General features: G+C 47.2%; 1 protein-coding gene across 2 annotated transcripts in view; it reads left to right on the forward strand.

Moving 5' to 3' along the window:
• Positions 1-12,657, forward strand: part of kras (KRAS proto-oncogene, GTPase) — a 41,940-nt gene extending 29,283 nt beyond the window's left edge. Inside the window, exons 3-6 of one of the 2 annotated variants that reach the window (XM_033039449.1) lie at positions 594-772; positions 4,505-4,664; positions 6,158-6,278; positions 12,484-12,560. In XM_033039449.1, the coding sequence (XP_032895340.1) occupies positions 594-772; positions 4,505-4,664; positions 6,158-6,274 (456 nt within the window). In that variant the 3' untranslated portion in view covers positions 6,275-6,278; positions 12,484-12,560. Of the gene's footprint in view, positions 1-593; positions 773-4,504; positions 4,665-6,157; positions 6,279-12,483 lie in introns of both variants that reach the window. The other variant, XM_033039448.1, reaches the window with a different exon arrangement.
• Positions 12,658-19,104: the final 6,447 nt, after the last annotated feature.

Here is a 19,104-nt window from a genome sequence, read left to right on the forward strand (position 1 = left end):
CCACACCATCCTGGCCACACACTCATCTCCCTGCTACCTTCAGGTAGAAGGTACAGGAGCCTGAAGACTGCAACAACCAGGTTCAGGAATAGTTACTTCCCCTCAGCCATCAGGCTATTAAACCTGGCTCGGACAAAACTCTGATTATTACCAACCACTTTCTGTTATTTGCACTATCAGTTTATTTATTCATGTGTGTATATATTTATATCATGGTATATGGACACATTTATCTGTTTTGTAGTAAATGCCTACTATTTTCTGTGTGCTTAAGCAAAGCAAGAATTTCATTGTCCTATACAGGGACACATGACAATAAACTCACTTGAACTTGAACTTAGTAAACCTCGACTCTGTACTTAAGGGCCTGTCCCACATGGGTGTCATTTGCGCGTCATTTACACGATGCGCGCGCATGGTGCGTGGTGATATAGACAGTGTCGCACGGCGCCCCAGGATTTGGGATGTACAAAAACTTTGCGCGCCACCTGCGTGACACGCAAATGCCGCCCAGGTGGGACAGGCCCTTTACTGCCTTTTGAGGAATTTGCACCTGATGTTCTAACTTTGTCTCTCATTTGGTTTGTCCTTAGGATTCCTACAGAAAACAAGTTGTAATAGATGGAGAAACATGTCTGTTAGATATCCTCGACACGGCGGGTCAAGAGGAGTACAGTGCAATGAGAGATCAGTACATGAGGACGGGCGAGGGTTTCCTGTGTGTCTTCGCCATTAATAACTCCAAGTCATTCGAAGATATTCATCATTATAGGTGGGTTTTCAAATGGGTTGTGATCTCTCTCTCTCTCTCTCTCCCAAAGCAAGTCCATTGAATTTGACACCACGACCGGCTTAAAAAATAACGGGGGAAAGTTTCAAAGTGTTGTTTATCGACGAAGATTGGCCTTAAACTTCAAAGGGAACATTTGGAGATACTGTGTGGAAACAGGCCCTTCGGCCCACTGTGACCACGACGACCAGCGTTATCTCACTTTCTCATCCACTCACTGCACACTTGGGGCAATTTTACAGAGGCTGATTAATCTACAAACCTACATGTCTTTGGGATGTGGGAGGATACCAGAGCACCTGGAGGAAGCCATGGGGTCACAGGGAGAACGTGCAAACTCCACACAGACCGCATCCGATCGAACCTAGGTCTCAGCCGCACATTTACATGTCTCTGGAAAAGGACTATTTGATAACTTCTTTGGAAGGCTTGAACTGACACAATGTCCCAGGTGTGTGTGTGTGTGTGTGTGTGTGTGTGTGTCCCCACATTTGTGATGGGATTTAAGTGAGATAAACTTCCATGCTTTAGTAAAGGTGTTTTGTTGAGGGCTAAAGATAGACTCAAAATGCTAGCGTAACTCAGCGGGTCAGGCAGCATCACGTTTTGGGTCGAGACCCTTCTTCAAACTGAGAGTCAAGTGAAAGGGAAATTAGAGATGTCGAAGATAGACACAAAATGCTGGAGTAACTCAGCGGGATAGGCAGCATCTCTGCAGAGAAGGAATTGGTGACGTTACTGGTCAAGACCCATCTTCTGATGCAGAAGGCACCAAGGACAAATAAACAAAAAGCAGGAAACACAGAGGGAGCGGCGAGAGAAGATTTTGCAGACCTCTCGTCGGGGAAGAGACACACCTTGAGGAGATTTCACAGTGGAGCGGACAAAATGTGTAGGAAGGAACTGCAGATGCTGCTTTACACTGAAGATGGACACTAAAATCTGGAGCAGTTGGGCACAGCAAGTTCACATATCTATCTGTCACAACTGTCTTCTAGTGGAGTTCTCCAACGAAGAGAATGACTCCCTGTACATGTCTCCCTGATCCACGCATTGCACAGATGAATGAATTTGGGCATTCTCCCTATAGTTCCAATTGGATAAAATAACCATTGTCAGCATTTTAAGCATGGAGTTTAACTCAACTGGCTGTTTCGTTGTGAGTCGTAAGTGTTGTGGGGTGTGGACATGCAACCTCTGCTGGAATAACAGTTGTAGAGTCATACAGCACAGAAACGGGGCCCTTCGGCCCCACTTGCCCATGCCGACCAAGATGCCCCCAAGTACGCTAGTCCCACCTGTCTGCATTTGGCCCATATCCCTCTAAACCTTTCCTATCCATGTATCTGTCCAAATGTCTTCTAAATGTTGTAATAGTACTTGCCTCAACTACCTCCTCTGGCAGCTAGCTCTTTCCATACACCCACCACCCTCTGTGGGGAGAAAAATGCCCCTCTAGTTCCTATTCAACCATACCCCCTCTCAACTTAAACCCATGTCCTCTGGTTCACTTGGTTCACCTACTGTGCTTTCACCCTATCAATACCCCTCGTGATTTTATACACCTCTAACATCACCCCTCAGCCCACTGCGCTCCAAGGAATAAAGTCTTATCCTGCCCAACCTCTCCCTATGGTTCACGCTCTCAAGTAATGGCTACATCCTTGTAAGGCAATATAAAGTGCTTTGCACTGCAAGTGGTCATCGTATGCCTGTTATGGGAGTGCAGTATTGAATGCTGCCACTGATTAGATAATTGTATGTTTGCATCTGATGCTAAATGCTTCATTGGTTCCTTTATTGAATGTACCAAGATCCAGTGAAATACTTTGTTTTGCATGTTGTTCAGCAAAACTGTCTCCATACATAAGCACAGCCCCCTGGTTAGTGCAGAACATACAGAACAGCCCACTGTGTCTATATGAGTGACACAATGTCGCAGCGGTAGAGTTGCTGCCTCACAGCGCCAGAGACATGGGTTCAATCTCCGAGCGCTGTCTGGGCGAATTTGCACGTTCTCCACGTGACCGCGTGGGTTTTCTCCAGGGGCTCCAGTTTCCACCCGCGCTCTAAAGACGTACAGGTTTGTAGGTTAATTAGCTTCGGTATCGAGTGTAAATTGGCCCTAATGTGTAGGATAGTGAAGTGTATGATCACTCGTTAGCATGGACTCGGTGGGCTGAAGGGCCAGTTTCCACGCTTTATCTCTAAACTAAACTCAAACTATATTACAAGAGGTGCCATTCTGCCGCCATTTTACAGTCCCAGCTGCAGCCGGCCACAAAGGCCATCGCCTCCATTCCAGCCTCCGGCAGTCGACCTTGAGGCAGAAGGGAAGAGGGGCCCCCCTGGTTCTTCTTACCAGGCCCTTTGTCTAACGTCCAACCCCGTCTCCCTCCGTCAACCTCTCCGCAGCTTCTCACTCTGGGCGGGCTCCCGGTTACGTGGCAGGCGAGCCCGAATGCTCTACGCCAGCAATATAGTTTAGCGATACAGCGCGGAAACAGGCCCTTGACGTCCCCCTCTCCTTGCCCGGCCATCAATGTGTCCCAGAGGCGCCTCCTGCAATCGACATTTTAGGCGCTGGAGGCATTACCCCGATTCACCCTCATAACCACCCCTTGCTCCTCGCATCCGACATCTCCCGCTCACTCTTCGACATAGAGTGATACAACGTGGATACGGGCCCAACTTGCCCACACCAGCCAACATGTCCCACCTGCCCGCGTTTGGCCCAAGCCTGTCCTATCAATGTACTTGTCAAACTATTTCTTAAACGTTGGGATAGTCCATGCCTCAACTACCTCCTCTGGCAGCTTGTTCCATACCCCCACCACCCTCTGTGTGGGAAAAGATACCCCTCAGATTCTTATTAAATCTTTTCCCCCTTCACCTTAAACCTGTGTGCTCTGGCTCTTGGTTCCCCTACTCTGGGCAAGAGACTCTGTGCGTCTACCAGATCTATTCCTCTCATGATTTTATACACCTCTATAAGATCACCCTTCATCCTCCTGTGCTCTGAGGAATAAAGTCCTGGCCTACTTAACCTCTCCCTGTAGCTCAGGCCCTCTAGTCCTGGCAACATCCTGGTAAATTTTCTCTGCACCTTTTCCAGCTTGACAACATCTTTCCTATAACATGGTGCCCAGAACTGAACGCAATACTCTAAATGTGGCCTCACCATCGTCTTATGCAACTGCAACGTGACCACCCAACTTCTATACTCAACTTCCAGACCCTCCGTGTGACATCGTCTGCTGAGCCTTCGGACAGGGTACCGTTCGCGCTGGAGACTGCGGCGGGTGAACCGGGCCTGCTTGCCGGGAATGTCCCGGCCTGTTGTTATTCAAATAACTAATCCAAATTCAGGCAGCACGATGGCGCAGCGGTAGTGTTGCTGCCTTACAGCGCTAGCTGTGTCAGAGACGGGTTCAATCCTGACTACGGGCATTTGTCTGAACGTTCTCTCCATGACCTGCTTGGGTTTTCACCGCGATCTTCAGTTCCCTTCCCACGCTCCAAAGGCATACGGTATTGTAGGCTAATCGACTTGGTATAATTGTAAATTGTCCCTAGTGTGTAGGATAGTGATAATGTGTGTGGATCGCTGGTCAGCGCAGACACGGTGGGCCGAAGGGCTTGTTTCCACGCTGTATCTCTAAACTAAATTGAAATAATGAACTGTGGGGTAAGCTTCTTTCTCTCCCTTTGCAGAGAGCAGATCAAAAGGGTGAAAGACTCTGAGGACGTGCCGATGGTATTAGTGGGAAATAAATGCGATCTGCCTTCACGGACCGTGGACACCAAGCAAGCACAGGATCTGGCACGCAGTTACACGATTCCCTTCATCGAAACGTCGGCCAAAACGCGACTGGTGGGTGAGGAGAGCAGAGTTGTGTTGTGTGACTCGAGAAATGATTTAATCAAATACTGCAGTGGGTTCTGCTGACTTAATGTCCAGACCACATTAGTGTTGTGGGTCGCTCCCTGTTTTGGAGTAGCTGCTTGAACTGAGCATCAGTTGACTTCTTTGCCTCTGAAAGCAAAATCTTCATCCGTCTTTCTCCATTTTGCCCGATCATCGCAATGTTAAAATCAACCTCCAAAGAGTATCGTTAAAATCGTTTTTTTAAAAAAATTCAGAGTACTCTAGGAAACGGAAAGGATAAATGGGAATCGCATTGGCATTTTTAAATGGTCTGCCTTTTGGATAATTGGTTTGCAGCTGCCTTGACCATAATATCCTCCCATTGTGGCAATCTGCCCCTTGTGGCCCTTTTAGAAGAGATAATCTAGAAGAGTACAGCACAAAAACAGGCTCTTGGGCCCACAATGTCTGTGTCAAACTCGTTGCCAAAGGCGACACGGAGGCACAGCGGTAGAGTTGTTGCCTTACAGCGCCAGAGACCCGGGTTCCATCCTGACTACGGGAGCTCTCGTACGGAGTTTGTATATTCTCCCTGTGACCAGTGTGGGTTTTCACCGTGATCTTCACTCCCCCCCCCCCCCCCCCCTGCACTCCAAAGACGTGCGGGTTTGTAGGTGAATTGGCTTGGTATAAATGTAAATTGTCCAGTGTATGTGTGTGGGGAAATAGTGTTAGTGTGCGGGGATCGCTGGTGGGGCGGACACGGTGGGCCGAAGGGCCTAGTTTCTGCGCTGTATCACTAAGCTAAATATAATCAAACATTTGTGTGGATTTGAAACAAAGCGGATTTGACAATTTTACGGATGAGCTCCAAAGATTTTTATTTATTTTTTTTTTTTTAATACGGCCATTACAATGTTAATGCCACTCTCCGAAGTGATTGGATTTTGGTTTTGTAAAATGCATGAGTTTTGCTTTGAGTAGAGGCAAACAAAAAGCGTGATGCCTTTGACTTGTGAACTACCACTAAAAGTGTCCAACGGAGGGGATGAAAGTCTTCGAAATAATGTTCTACAGCTTTTGACTTGAAGTTTCCATCTTCAAAGATACTGATCTGTACATGATTTAAAAATGTGTACTGCAGCAAGGTGGGAATAAATCATTTCTGGATCGCTCCTGCAATTTATGCTACTTTATGGACCTCCTCTTTCTATACTAATAACCAATGACTTGATATCCACTGATTACTGCACCCACCACTTTTTTTGTGATGGTGTTTGATTTAAAAAAAAAATCTCTGTCTGACTAAAATCACAACTCCTTGAATCATGTGCATGTCGGAGTCTCGAATCAATCATGTTATTCCCAAAATTAATTCATTTACTTCAAAGATTGATTTGGATTTTGTGCAAATTTCCTAGCTTTGTGGCGGGCTCCTCCAGAGCCTGTGTTTGTCTGTTGTGCGAAGATCATTGAAGGAGTTGTGTTTTACAATGCAGAGAGTGGAGGATGCTTTTTATACACTGGTACGTGAAATTCGCCAGTATAGGTTGCGAAAACTCAACGTTGAGGAGAAGACTGCACGCTGTGTGCCCTTTAAATGTATTATGATGTGACGTGGTAAGTTTTGTGTTTTAATATAAAAGATCCTGTTTTTTTTTTTGTTTTTTTTTAAAAAGGTCACTATGAGATACCGATAGGTCATAACAAGATGAGTTGAGTATAGGAGCAAAGAGTATAGGAGTATTGTTAGTGTGCGGGGATCACAGGTAGGTGCGGACTCGGTAGACCAAAAGGCCCGTTTCCGCGCTGTGTCTCTAAACTAAATTAAGACAAACTCTTATCTTGCACATAATCCATATCTGCAGTTGTACAGGGCCATACTGAGACCACACCTGGAGTATTGTATGCAGTTTTGGTCTCCAAATTTGAGGAAGGACGTTCTTGCTATTGAGGGAGTGCAGCGTAGGTTCACAAGGTTAATTCCCGGGATGGCGGGACTGTCATATGCTGAGAGAATGGAGCGGCTGGGCTTGTACACTCTGAAATTTAAGATGACAGTGGATCTTATTGAAACATATAAGATTATTAAGGGTTTTGGACACGCGAGAGGCAGGAAACATGTTCCCGATGTTGGGGGAGTCCAGAACCAGGGGCCACAGAATACCCCAAGAATAAGGGGTAAGCCATTTAGAACGAAGACGAGGAAACACTTTTTCACAGAGTGGTGAGTGTGGAATTCTCTGCCTCAGAGGACGGTGTAGGTCGGTTCTCTGGATACTTTCAAGAGAGAGCTAGATAGGGCTCTTAAAGATAGTGGAGTTGGGGGATATGGGGAGAAGGCAGGAAAGGGGTACTGAATGGGGATGATCAGCCATGATCACATGGAATGGCGATGCTGGCTCGAAGGGCTGAATGGCCTACTCCTGCACATATTGTCTTGTCTATGAGGTGCTTGAGACAGATTACTTGTGACCTTTTAGAAGGGATAATCTAGAAGAGCGCAGCACAAGAACAGGCCCTTAGGCCCACAATGTGTGTGACTGACAGGATGCCAAGGGCGGCATGGTGGGGCAGCGGTACAGTTGCTGCCTTACAGCGCCAGGGACCTGGGTTCAATCCTGACCTTTGGTGCATATCTGTACAGAGTTTGTTCGTTCTCCCCGTGACCTGCGTGGCTTTCTCTGAGATCTTCAGTTTCCCCCCCACGCTCCAAAGACGTACAGGTTTATAGGTTAATTGACTTGGTATAAATGTAAATTGTCCCTAAGTGTGTAGGTAGTGTTGGTGTGCGGGATCGCTGGTAGGTGCGGACTCGGTAGACCAAAAGGCCCGTTTCCGCGCTGTTTCGCTAAACTAAACTTCGACAAACTCTTATCTGCCCGCACATAATCCATATCCCACCATTTTCTGCATGGCCATGTGCCTATCCAAAAGCCTCCTAAACGCAAGATAGACACTAAGCTGGGGTAACTCAGCGGGACAGGCAGCATCTCTGGAGAGAAGGATTGGGTGACGTTTCGGGTCGAGACTCTTCTTCAGACTTGTTAGGGACAAGTTAGCGTGGATAGGGGAGAACCAGTGGATGTGGTGTGTCTGGACTTCCAGAAGGCTTTCGACAAGGTCCCACATAAGAGATTAGTATACAAACTTAAAGCACACGGCATTGGGGGTTCAGTATTGATGTGGATAGAGAACTGGCTGGCAAACAGGAAGCAAAGAGTAGGAGTAAACGGGTCCTTTTCACAATGGCAGGCAGTGACTAGTGGGGTACCGCAAGGCTCAGTGCTGGGACCTTAGCTATTTACAATATATATTAATGATCTGGATGAGGGAATTGAAGGCAATATCTCCAAGTTTGCGGATGACACTAAGCTGGGGGGCAGTGTTAGCTGTGAGGAGGATGCTAGGAGACTGCAAGCTGACTTGGATAGGCTGGGTGAGTGGGCAAATGTTTGGCAGATGCAGTATAATGTGGATAAATGTGAGGTTATCCATTTTGGTGGCAAAAACAGGAAAGCAGACTATTATCTAAATGGTGGCCGACTAGGAAAAGGGGAGATGCAGCGAGACCTGGGTGTCATGGTACACCAGTCATTGAAAGTGGGCATGCAGGTGCAGCAGGCAGTGAAGAAAGTGAATGCTTTCATAGCTTTCATAGCAAAAGGATTTGAGTATAGGAGCAGGGAGGTTCTACTGCAGTTGTACAGGGTCTTGGTGAGACCACACCTGGAGTATTGCGTACAGTTTTGGTCTCCAAATCTGAGGAAGGACATTATTGCCATAGAGGGAGTGCAGAGAAGGTTCACCAGACTGATTCCTGGGATGTCAGGACTGTCTTATGAAGAAAGACTGGATAGACTTGGTTTATACTCTCTAGAATTTAGGAGATTGAGAGGGGATCTTATAGAAACTTACAAAATTCTTAAGGGGTTGGACAGGCTAGATGCAGGAAGATTGCTCCCGATGTTGGGGAAGTCCAGGACAAGGGGTCACAGCTTAAGGATAAGGGAGAAATCCTTTAAAACCGAGATGAGAAGAACTTTTTTCACACAGACAGTGGTGAATCTCTGGAACTCTCTGCCACAGAGGGTAGTCGAGGCCAGTTCATTGGCTATATTTAAGAGGGAGTTAGATGTGGCCCTTGTGGCTAAGGGGATCAGAGGGTATGGAGAGAAGGCAGGTACGGGATACTGAGTTGGATGATCAGCCATGATCATATTGAATGGCGGTGCAGGCTCGAAGGGCCGAATGGCCTACTCCTGCACCTAATTTCTATGTTTCTATAAGGAAAAATGAGAGATATAGACGATGATGCAGAGAGATGAAGAACAATGAATGAAAGACGTGCAAAAAAGTAACAATGAAATGTCGCTATCGTATCTGCCTCCAGCCTGGCAGCGCAGTTTCGGCACTGGCCAACCTCTATTTTTAAACCGTGCCCCTCTTTTAAACTTTACTCCCGTCACCATAACATACTTGTATTACAGGATACAGTTGCAATTCAGTTTAGTTCAGTTCTGTGTAGTCTATTGTCACGTGTACCGAGGTACAGTGAAATGCTTTTGTTGCGTGCTAACCAGTCAGCAATCATAGTTGTACACTGTAGGAACGGCACCTTCAGCCCAACTTGCCCACACCAACCAACACGTCCCATCTACATTGGTCCCGCCTGCCTGTGTTTGGCCCACATCCCTCTAAACCGGCCCTATCCATGTACCTGCCTGAGTGTTTCTTAAACATTGCAATAGTAATTCCACTTCCTCGTCTACTCCCGGCACACTAGGGCCAATTCTCCGACATATCTGGGTAGGAGGGGATGGCAGATGCTTGTTTTGTGCGGGAGTAGGCCATTCGGCCCTTCGAGCCAGCACCACCATTCAATAAGATAGACACAAAATGCTGGAGAAACTCGGTGGGTCAGACAGCATCTCTGGAGAAAAGGGAATAGGTGATGTTTTGTGGCAAGACTCTTCATCCTCCCAAAGGAGTTCTATTTTCACTTACTCAACCCCTCCTCCCCACATACCTGTATATTTTGTACAAAAATCCTATCCCCTCTATGTATCCAATTCTCTTCTGAATGTATTATTGTATCTGCTCCTCCCTCCTTTTTGGACGGTGTTGTCCAAATCAGTCATTTGATGATGACTCTAATTCCTCCCTATGACCGCGTGGGGTTCTTCCGAGTTCTCCGGTTTCCTCCCACGTCCCAAAGGCATGCAGCTATGTGAATTAATTGGCCCTCTGTAAATTGGTCAGAGGGTGTGCGGGGAGTGGATGGGAAAGTGGGATAACATGGTTGCCTCACGCGGTCTCAGTGGGCCAAAGGGGATGGTATCTTTAAACTGACCTTCCTTTGTAGGCCCGAGGAGGCTTTGCATTGCAAGGGCACTGGGGCCTAGGAATTTTAATGGTGATTCCTCGCACCCATTCACCCCTTCCCTCCTTACACAACGTCCCACCTGGCAGATGAACAAAGTGTCTGATCTTGGGATGCTGTTCTGTTCCCATAGGGCCAAGCTGAACTGATGGGAAGTGGAAGACTAACGTTTAGTTGGAGAGTCTAGGACGAGAGGTCATAGCCTCAGAATTAAAGGACTTTCCCTTAGGAAGAAGATGAGGAGGAATTTATTTCATCCGAGGGTGGTGAATCTGTGGAATTCTTTGCCGCAGAAGGCTGTGTAGGCCAAGTTGATGGATATTTTTAAGGCAGAGATTGATAAATTCTTGATTAGTACGGGTGCTGTGTTATGGGGAGAAGGCAGGAGAATGGGGTTAGGAGGGAGAGATAGATCAGCCATGATTGAATGGTGTAGACCTGATGGGCCGAATGGCCTAATTCTGCTCCTGTAAATGAAGGGAAGGCATTGACATTTCCTGTGGTTATATTCTGCCCAAGATGCATCAACCGACAACCTGCATTGAAATTTTTGTCCACTTGCTCATATCTTGTACTGAAAAGATTGGAAGATTTTATTTAACCTCCTGTCCAGTGCGTGTTGTCTTTCAGTATATCTGCATTTGTTAGATTGCCTTTATAGGTCCAGCCATCACAGGGGATGTATACTAATTAAGTCTTCTTCCTCGTGTCCGGCCATCTTCTATGTCACGTCTTTCCGGTCGGTGAGTGATGGTTGACGGTCGGTGGTTGCAGAATTGGCTACTTCAGTCAGTCACTGTGGTACAGTTTCTTTGTCGTCAGCATTGCCCAGGATGCGCCACGTGGAGGCTCCTGCTTGCATCCCACTAATTAAGTTATGTTCATAAATCATAGGAGCAGAAATAGGCCATTCAGCCCATCAAGTCAACTCTGCCATTCAATCATGGCTGATCTATCTTTCCCTCTCAACCCCATTTTCTGCCTTCTCCCCATCACCCCGACACCTTTGCTAATCAAGAATTTGTCAATCTCCGCCTTAAAAATATTAATTGATGGCCTCCACAGCCGTCTGAGTCAATTAATTCCACAGATTCACCACCCTCTGACTAAAGAAATTCACCCTTGTTTCCTTTCTAAAAATTATCTTGAAGGCAGACTCCAGTTTTGTATGGAGATGCAAGGAACTGCAGATGTCAAGAAAATAACAGTGTTTAAGAAGGAACTGCAGATGCTGGAAAATCGAAGGTACACAAAAATGCTGGAGAAACTCAGCGGGTGCAGCAGCATCTATGGTGCTCCGTCGCTCCATAGATGCTGCTGCACCCGCTGAGCTTCTCCAGCATTTTTGTGTACCTAAGAAAATAACAGTGCTGGATTAACTCAGCAGATCAGACAGCATCTCTGGAGACCATGGATAGGTGATGATTTGGGTCAGGTCCTTCAGTCTGTAGAAGGGCCCTTCAGTCTGGAAACATCACCTATTCATGTTCTCCACACTTGTTGCCTGACTCGCTGGGTCACTTGAGCACTTTTGGTCTTCTTTCCTGTATGTGTGTGTGTGTTTATTAAAATATCAAACTTCAGATTAAAAGCAAAAGATGCCCGAGAACCAGAGGACATAAATTTCAGACAAGTGGTGGAAAGATTTAATAGGAACCTGAGAGGTAACTTTTTCACACAAAGGGTGGTGGGTGTACGGAACGAACTACGAGAGTAGGTAGTTGACTCGGGCAGTATCACAACATTTGAGAAACATTTAAACAGGTACATGGACCACGACTAGAGAGCAGTGCTGAACTACTATCTACCTGTTTGGTGAGCCTCGGACTATCCCTGATCGGACTTTGCTGGCTTTACCTTGCACTAAACATTATTCCCTTATTATGTATCTATACACTGTAAATGACTCGATTGTCATTGTGTATTGTCTTTCTGCTGAATGGATGGCAACAAAAGCTTTTCACTGTACCTTGGTACATGTGACAATAAGCTGAACTGGATAGGACAGGTTTAGAGGGATATGGGGCCAAATGCAGGCAGGTGGAACTAGTGTAGATGGGGAGCCAACTGTGGCGTAGTGGTAAAGTTGTTGCCTTAGTGCCAGAGACCCGGGTTCGATTCCGACTGCGGGTGCTGTCTGTAGGGAGTTTGCACCTTTTCCCCGTGATCGCGTGGGTTTTCTCCAACATCTTTGGTTTCCTACTGCACTCCAAAGACGCACAGGTTATTTGTATGTAGGTTAATTGGCTTGGTGTATATGTAAATTGTCCCCAGTGTGTGTCGGATAGTGTTAACGTGCTGGGATCGCTGGTCGGTGCGGACTCAGTGGGCCGAAGGGCCTGTTTCCACGCTGTATGATTCTCTATGACTCTACGCCTAACTGTGTAAATAACTGGTATGAAAACAAACAGGAGTTGACTTTTTTCTCTTCATTATTTACAGGGTGTCGATGATGCATTCTACACACTCGTCCGCGAAATTCGGAAACACAAAGAGAAAATGAGTAAAGATGGCAAAAAGAAGAAAAACAAATCCAAGAAAAAGTGTTTAATGATGTGAATAGGGTTTAGTGTGGAAGATGTTTGCTTAGCTGGGAAAATAAAACTGATTATCTTTTGTATTTTTTGTACATTGCACTAAATTATTAGGCTTTCTTTTTATCAGTTCTTTTACCAGATTTTGCGTAATGGAAATGATGGCTGTTAGGTTGTGACAGAGATGAAGAGAAAAATGTTGTGTATGCTTTATTTCATTCCTGTTCCAGTATTCCCTGGATGTCTACCATTGCTTTACTCTTGTCAGTCTACTCTTGTCAGTCGCGAAGCTAATTGACAAGATCGCTGGGGCTCCTGTGCATGTAACTATGCTTTTATTTTTCTCAATACGTTTACAGAGTCATACAGTGTGAAAACAGGCCCTTCGGCCCAACTTTCCCATACTGGCCAACATGTCCCATCTGCACTAGTCCCACCTGCCTGCGTTTGGCCCGTATCCCTTCAAACCTGTCCTATCCATGTACCTGTTTCTTAAACATTGGGATAGTTCCTGCCTCAACTACCTCTTCTGGCAGCTTGTTCCATACACCCACCACCCTTTGTGTGAAAAAGTTACCCCTCGATTCCGATTAAATCTTTTCTCCTTCACCTTGAACCTATGTCCTCTGGTCCTCGATTTCTCCAACAAGAGACTGTGCGTCTACCCGATCTATTCCTCTCATGATTTTGCACACCTCGAGAAAGATCACCCCCTCATCCTCCTGTGCTCCAAGGACTAGAATCCCACCCTGCCCAACTTCTCCCTACAGCTCAGACTCTAGTCCTGGCAACATTCTGGTAAATCCTCTGTACCCTCTCCAGCTTTATTTATCATGCTGAAAATATATATGATACACTTTCACTTCAGTGCCAACAGCTTGATGGAATCTCTCTCCTGTGTTTGGTTTACCTGGAATATATTTTAACTAGACACAAAATGCTGGAGCAACTCAGCGGTTCAGGCAGCATCTCTGGAGCGAAGGAATAGGTGACGTTTTGGGTCGAGACCCTTCTTCAGACTGATGTCAGGGGCAGGACAAAGATATAATGTAGTCGGAGACAGTAAGACTAGTGGGAGAACTGGGAAGGGGATGGAGAGAAAAAGCAAGGGCTACCTGAAGTTAGAGAAGTCAATGTTCATACCGCTGGGGTGTAAACCACCCAAGCAAAATATTAGGTGCCGTTCCTCCAATTTGCGCTGGGCCTCACCCTGGCAATGGAGGAGGCCCAGGACAGAAAGGTCAGATAGGGAATGGGAGGGGGAGTTGAAGTGCTGAGCCACCGGGAGATCAGCTTGGTTATTGCGGACTGAGTGGATGTGTTCAGCAAAATGATTGCCGATGTAGAGAAGTTGGCACCTGGAACAGTGGATACAGTAGATGAGATTGGAGGAGCATACCATCGTCCAACATTTTCGCCACCTCCAACGGGATCCCACTACTGGCCACATCTTCCCATCTCCACCCCTTTCTGCTTTCCGCAGAGACTGTTCCCTCCGAAACACCCTGGTCAACTGGTCCCTTTCCACCCAAACCACCCCCTCCCCAGGTACTTTCCCCTGCAACCGCAGGAGATGCAACACCTGTCCCTTTACCTCCCCCCCTTGACTCCATCCAAGGACCCAAACAGTCTATCCAGGTGAGGCAGAGGTTCCACTGACATCAGTCTGAAGAAGGGTCACCCATTCCTTCTCTCCAGAGATGCTGCTTGACCCGCTGAGTTACTCCAGCATTTTTTGTCTACCTTCGATTTAAACCAGCATCTGCAGTTCTTTCCTACATATATTTTAACTACATTTTTATAAGGTGCAGATTTTATATGTTAATCTTTGTTTGTCGACAATACCTCTCTGAATCCTGAAGTGCTGATTTGGGCATGCGAATTAATGCTCCATTGAACTGACACTTGGACAGTTTTATACAAGTTTTTAGAAGTTTGTCTGGTATATGTCATAATGGCTTTGATGACAAAAATTGTACTTTTAAGTCACGTAATAAAACGATTCAATCTTGTTCTGACCTTTTAAAGATTTGCTCGCAGTCTGCTTCCTAGATCTAAAGCAGTGGTTATACAAGCCTGATGACAACTGAGGCAATGGTTTGAGCCGGGACCCTTTAGTTTAGAGATACAACGTGGAAACAGGTAACTTTGGCCCACTGAATCTGCGCCAACCAGCGATCACCCTGTACGCTGACACTATCCTACACACTCGGGACAATTTACAATTTTTTATCGAAGCCAATTAACCTACAAACTTGTATGTCTCTTGGCTTGGCCTGAAACGTCCCCCATTCCTCCTCTCAAGAGATGCTGCCTGTCCCCCTGAGTTACTCCAGCACTTTGTGTCTTTTGCCTGTGATTTGAAGGATCAGTCTTACAGTACTTGACTGTAAGATGCCATGGGTCTGGTGACAGTAAGGTTGTGATTTTCCTCGCCTTTAAGTTCAACGATGAATAATTTGGAATTACAGCACTATCATGGGATGTTCAAAAGAGCAACGGTTACCTTGACCACCTTGACAGGAAATCTGGTTCTATCTATGGCCTCATTTGCCGTCGTGGGTTATCTAAAGACCATCAGTGATGTGCCACTTGACGACTACTTGCCAGATTCCTCCTTGGTCTTGTGAAAACCTCACGTGCCCCAGATAGGACTCAATGGGTGAGGAGCACTGGAACCAAGTGTCACCGAACTCCCTTTCGCTGAATGCATGATGAGTAGATAGGGAGCCGGAGGCGCGACCGTCCGCAGCCTGCAGGGGGGAAACCGCCGGGCCTGCACCCTGCTCGTCCCCTGACGACCAGAGAACCGGTGAGGAGGGACGACCAGCAGGCAGGTGAACTGGGGTAATGCCTCCGTCACCTTCAAGATCCTTCAGGGTCTTGCACATATAGGTCCCTGTGTACCACCACACTCTCCAGGGGTGCCCTGTTTCACAATGAAAGTCCTATCCTGGTTTAACTTCCCAAATTGTAACACCTTGCACGTATCTGAATTAAACTCCACTTGCCATTTCCCTGCTCACTAACCGAGCTGAACAAAATCATCCTGTAACCTTTGACGGCCTTCTTCAATGTCTAGGATATATCCTGTTTTGGTGTCATCTGCAAACCTACGAACAAGGTCGTGCACATTCTCATCCAAATCGTTGATCTGGATGACAAACAACATTGGGCCCAGCACTGACCCCTGTGCCACTTATTTGTCAGAACCCCTCCGTTTACTTAGTGACCACAGATTTTCAGCTTACTGTTTCCCAGGTTTTGTGTGCAGTTTTTTTTAAATAAAGCCACCATCCAGTCATGCGTAATCCCACCTGTGGATAATGATGATACATATATCTCAGCCACAATTTCTTCTCCAGCTTCTCAAAATATCATAAGGTCACAAGTGATAGGAGCTAGGTCGTTCGGCCCATCAAGTCTACTCCGCCATTCAATCTTGGCTGATCTATCTCTCCTAACCCCATTCTCCTGCCTTCTCCCCATAATCCTTGACACCCGTACTGATCAAGAATCTATGTATCTCTGCCTTAAAAATATCCAGTGACTTGGCCACCACAGCCTTCTGTGGCAAAGGATTCCCCAGATTCACCACTCTCTGACTAAATAAATTCCTCCTCATCTCCTCCTTCTTTAATTCTGAGGCTATGACCTCTAGTCCTAGACTCTCCCACTAGTGGAAACATCCTCTCCACATCCACTCTATCCAAGCCTTTAACTATTCGGTACGTTTTAATTCTTCTAAACTCCAGCGTGTTCAGGCCCAGTGCCGTCAAACGTCATCATATGTTAACCCCCTCACTCCTGGGATCATTCTTGCAAACCTCCTCTGGACCCCCTCCAGGGCCAGCACATCCTTCCTTAGATATGGTGCCCAAAATTGCTCACAATGCTCCAAATTGTCCTCAGATAAACCTAATCCAGGCCTCCAGATTGATCTCCATTCATACTTTTAAGATCAAGCACCATCTCTACTGTAATGTGGACTGTACCCAAACCTCCCCATTAACTGCCCCAAGTTCCTTAGTCTTCATGTTTAGTGTAGAGATGCACTTTCTAACCAGGCCTTTCAAGTCCGCACTGACCAGCGACTAGGGACAATTTACCAAAGCCAATTAACGTACAAACCTTGTCACCCAAGTCTTTCTCCATGGTAAAAATCGGAAGAGAACCTCGCCCATCTTCAGCGACTTCACACATAGATGTCCATTATGTTCTTTGAGAGGCTCTATTTTCTCCCTGGTAACTTTTGTCTTTGGACTTCAGAGATATTATGTGAGTCCTGGGTCACTGGTGGTCAGGCAGCAACTCTACCACTGCGCTGCTGTGTCGCCCTATAAGGGAAATGTGTTGTTCAGTTCAGTTCAGAGATACAACGTGGAAACAGGCCCTTCGGCCCACCGAGTCCGCACCCATACACTAATTCTATCTGCACACACTAGGGACAGTTTACAGAAGCCAACTAACCTACAAACTTTGGAATGTGGAAGGAAACCAGACCACCCAGAAAAACCTACATAGTCACACAGAGAAGGTACAAAGTCCATACAGACACCACACGTAGTTGGGATTGAACCCAGGTCTGGTGCTGTAAAGCAGCAACCCCACCTCTGTGCCCAAGGTGGCAATGGTAAAAAAAACCAGGACAGAAGTATTATTTGTGGACCTCACCCATAGCCTGCGGCTCCACACACAAATGTCTACTTTGTCCAATGAGGTGCTCGATTTTCTCCCCTGTTAGTCTTTTTCCCCTTAATATAGTTAAAAGTCTCTTTGGATTCTCCTTAACCTTAGGTCGTGTTTATGTGGGGTGGGGGGGGGGGGGTGAAACGGGGCTTGCTGTCTCTCCCTTCGGGGGAATACGACCTTTTTGTCGTATCCCCCTTCTCTGCCTCCGTCTACGCTGAGACCTAATGGCGGAGCTGGCGACCTCGGGACTCTGGAGGCAGCTGACAGGACTCGCCCTGAGCTCGCTCCCGTGAGGGTGGCCCAGCCCGGGGCTGGAACTGCGCTCTCGTGAGAGCGGCCTGGCGAGGAGCTGAGAGACTTTCCCGTGAGGGGCTGTGGCCCGTCGGAGTGGCCCAGCCCGAGGGTGGAACGGCACTCCCGTCGGAGTGGCCCAGCCCGAGGGTGGAACGGCACTCCCGTCGGAGTGGCCCAGCCCGAGGGAGAACGGCACTCCCGTCGGAGTGGCCCAGCCCGAGGGAGAACGGTACTCACGTGAGGGCGATCCGGCTCGGGGCTGGAACGGTGCTCCGGTGGCTGGGACGGCGTTCTGGCGGCGGCGACCTGAGTCCTGGGTTCAGCCGCGGGCCAGCGGCTGCGTGTGCTGGACTGGAGGGCGGCAGCTTCGACCACCCCCGGGCCGCGGTGTTTGAACCGGCCCGTTTGCGTGGTTCGGTGAGCCGCGGGACTGTTGTGCCATCGCCAGGTGGGGTATCGCCTCAGCGCAGAGGGAGAAGAGGAGGGAAGAGACAGTAACCCTAAGATTTTTGCCTCCACCACAGTGAGGAGGTGCTTGGAGGATACACTGTGGTGGTATTAATTTGTGTTTATTGTTGTTTATTATTGTATGATTGTATGTATGACTGCAGGCACGAAATTTCGTTCAGACCGTACACTCCCGCAATCTCTGTACCTCCTCCAGGGATTCATTTGAACTCAGCTGCCTGTACCTGACCCATACTTGCTCCCTTTTTGCTGAGGAGGACCTCAGTGGACTGAGTGACCCGCGATCAACACTGTGGTCAGTGATCAATAACCTGACAACGTGATTGACTAGCTGTCAATAACCAATGCAGAGTCAAGCACTCGTGACAATTGACTGACTACTTGTCAATGACCAGTGACTAGTGAACTGATTGACACTGTAGGAAGAATGTCATGACCAATGACCAGAGACCAAGTGATAAGTGACCAGCGACTATCGAGCAAATGACCAGAACCCAACCACTGGTGGACAGGGTGACCAGTGACTGAGTAACCAATCACTAGAGTTACCAGTGACAGTGACTAGACTTAATGTGACCAATGACTACTAGAGTGACCAGCAACCAATGACCAGAGTAACCAATGACTAGAGTAACCAATGACTAGAGTAACCAGTGACCAAGTGACTAGTAACCAATGACTAGAGTGACCAGAGACTAATGAGAGTGACTAGCAACCAATGACTAGAGTGATCGATGACACTGACCAGTGATCATTGACCCAGCGACCAATGACTAGAGTAACCAGTGACCAGTGATTAGAGTAATCAGTGACCAAGTGACTAGAGTAACCAGTGACAGAGTAAGCAGTGACAAGCCACTCGAGTAATCAATGACCGAGTGACCAGCGACCAATGACTAGAGTGATCGATGACAGTCTTCTTCTTCTTGCGTATGACGTGTACAGCCTAAAGTTGTCGGACAACTTGTTCTATTTGATCTTATTTGATTGTGCACGCCAGGTTGATTGCATTAGTCGAAACAGGGCTGACCACGTGAAGGTTGCAATCTCCCACCCCATCGATGACAGTGACCAA

The sequence above is a fragment of the Amblyraja radiata genome, chromosome 21 (assembly GCF_010909765.2).
Source record: "Amblyraja radiata isolate CabotCenter1 chromosome 21, sAmbRad1.1.pri, whole genome shotgun sequence".
NCBI classification, from domain to species: domain Eukaryota; kingdom Metazoa; phylum Chordata; class Chondrichthyes; order Rajiformes; family Rajidae; genus Amblyraja; species Amblyraja radiata.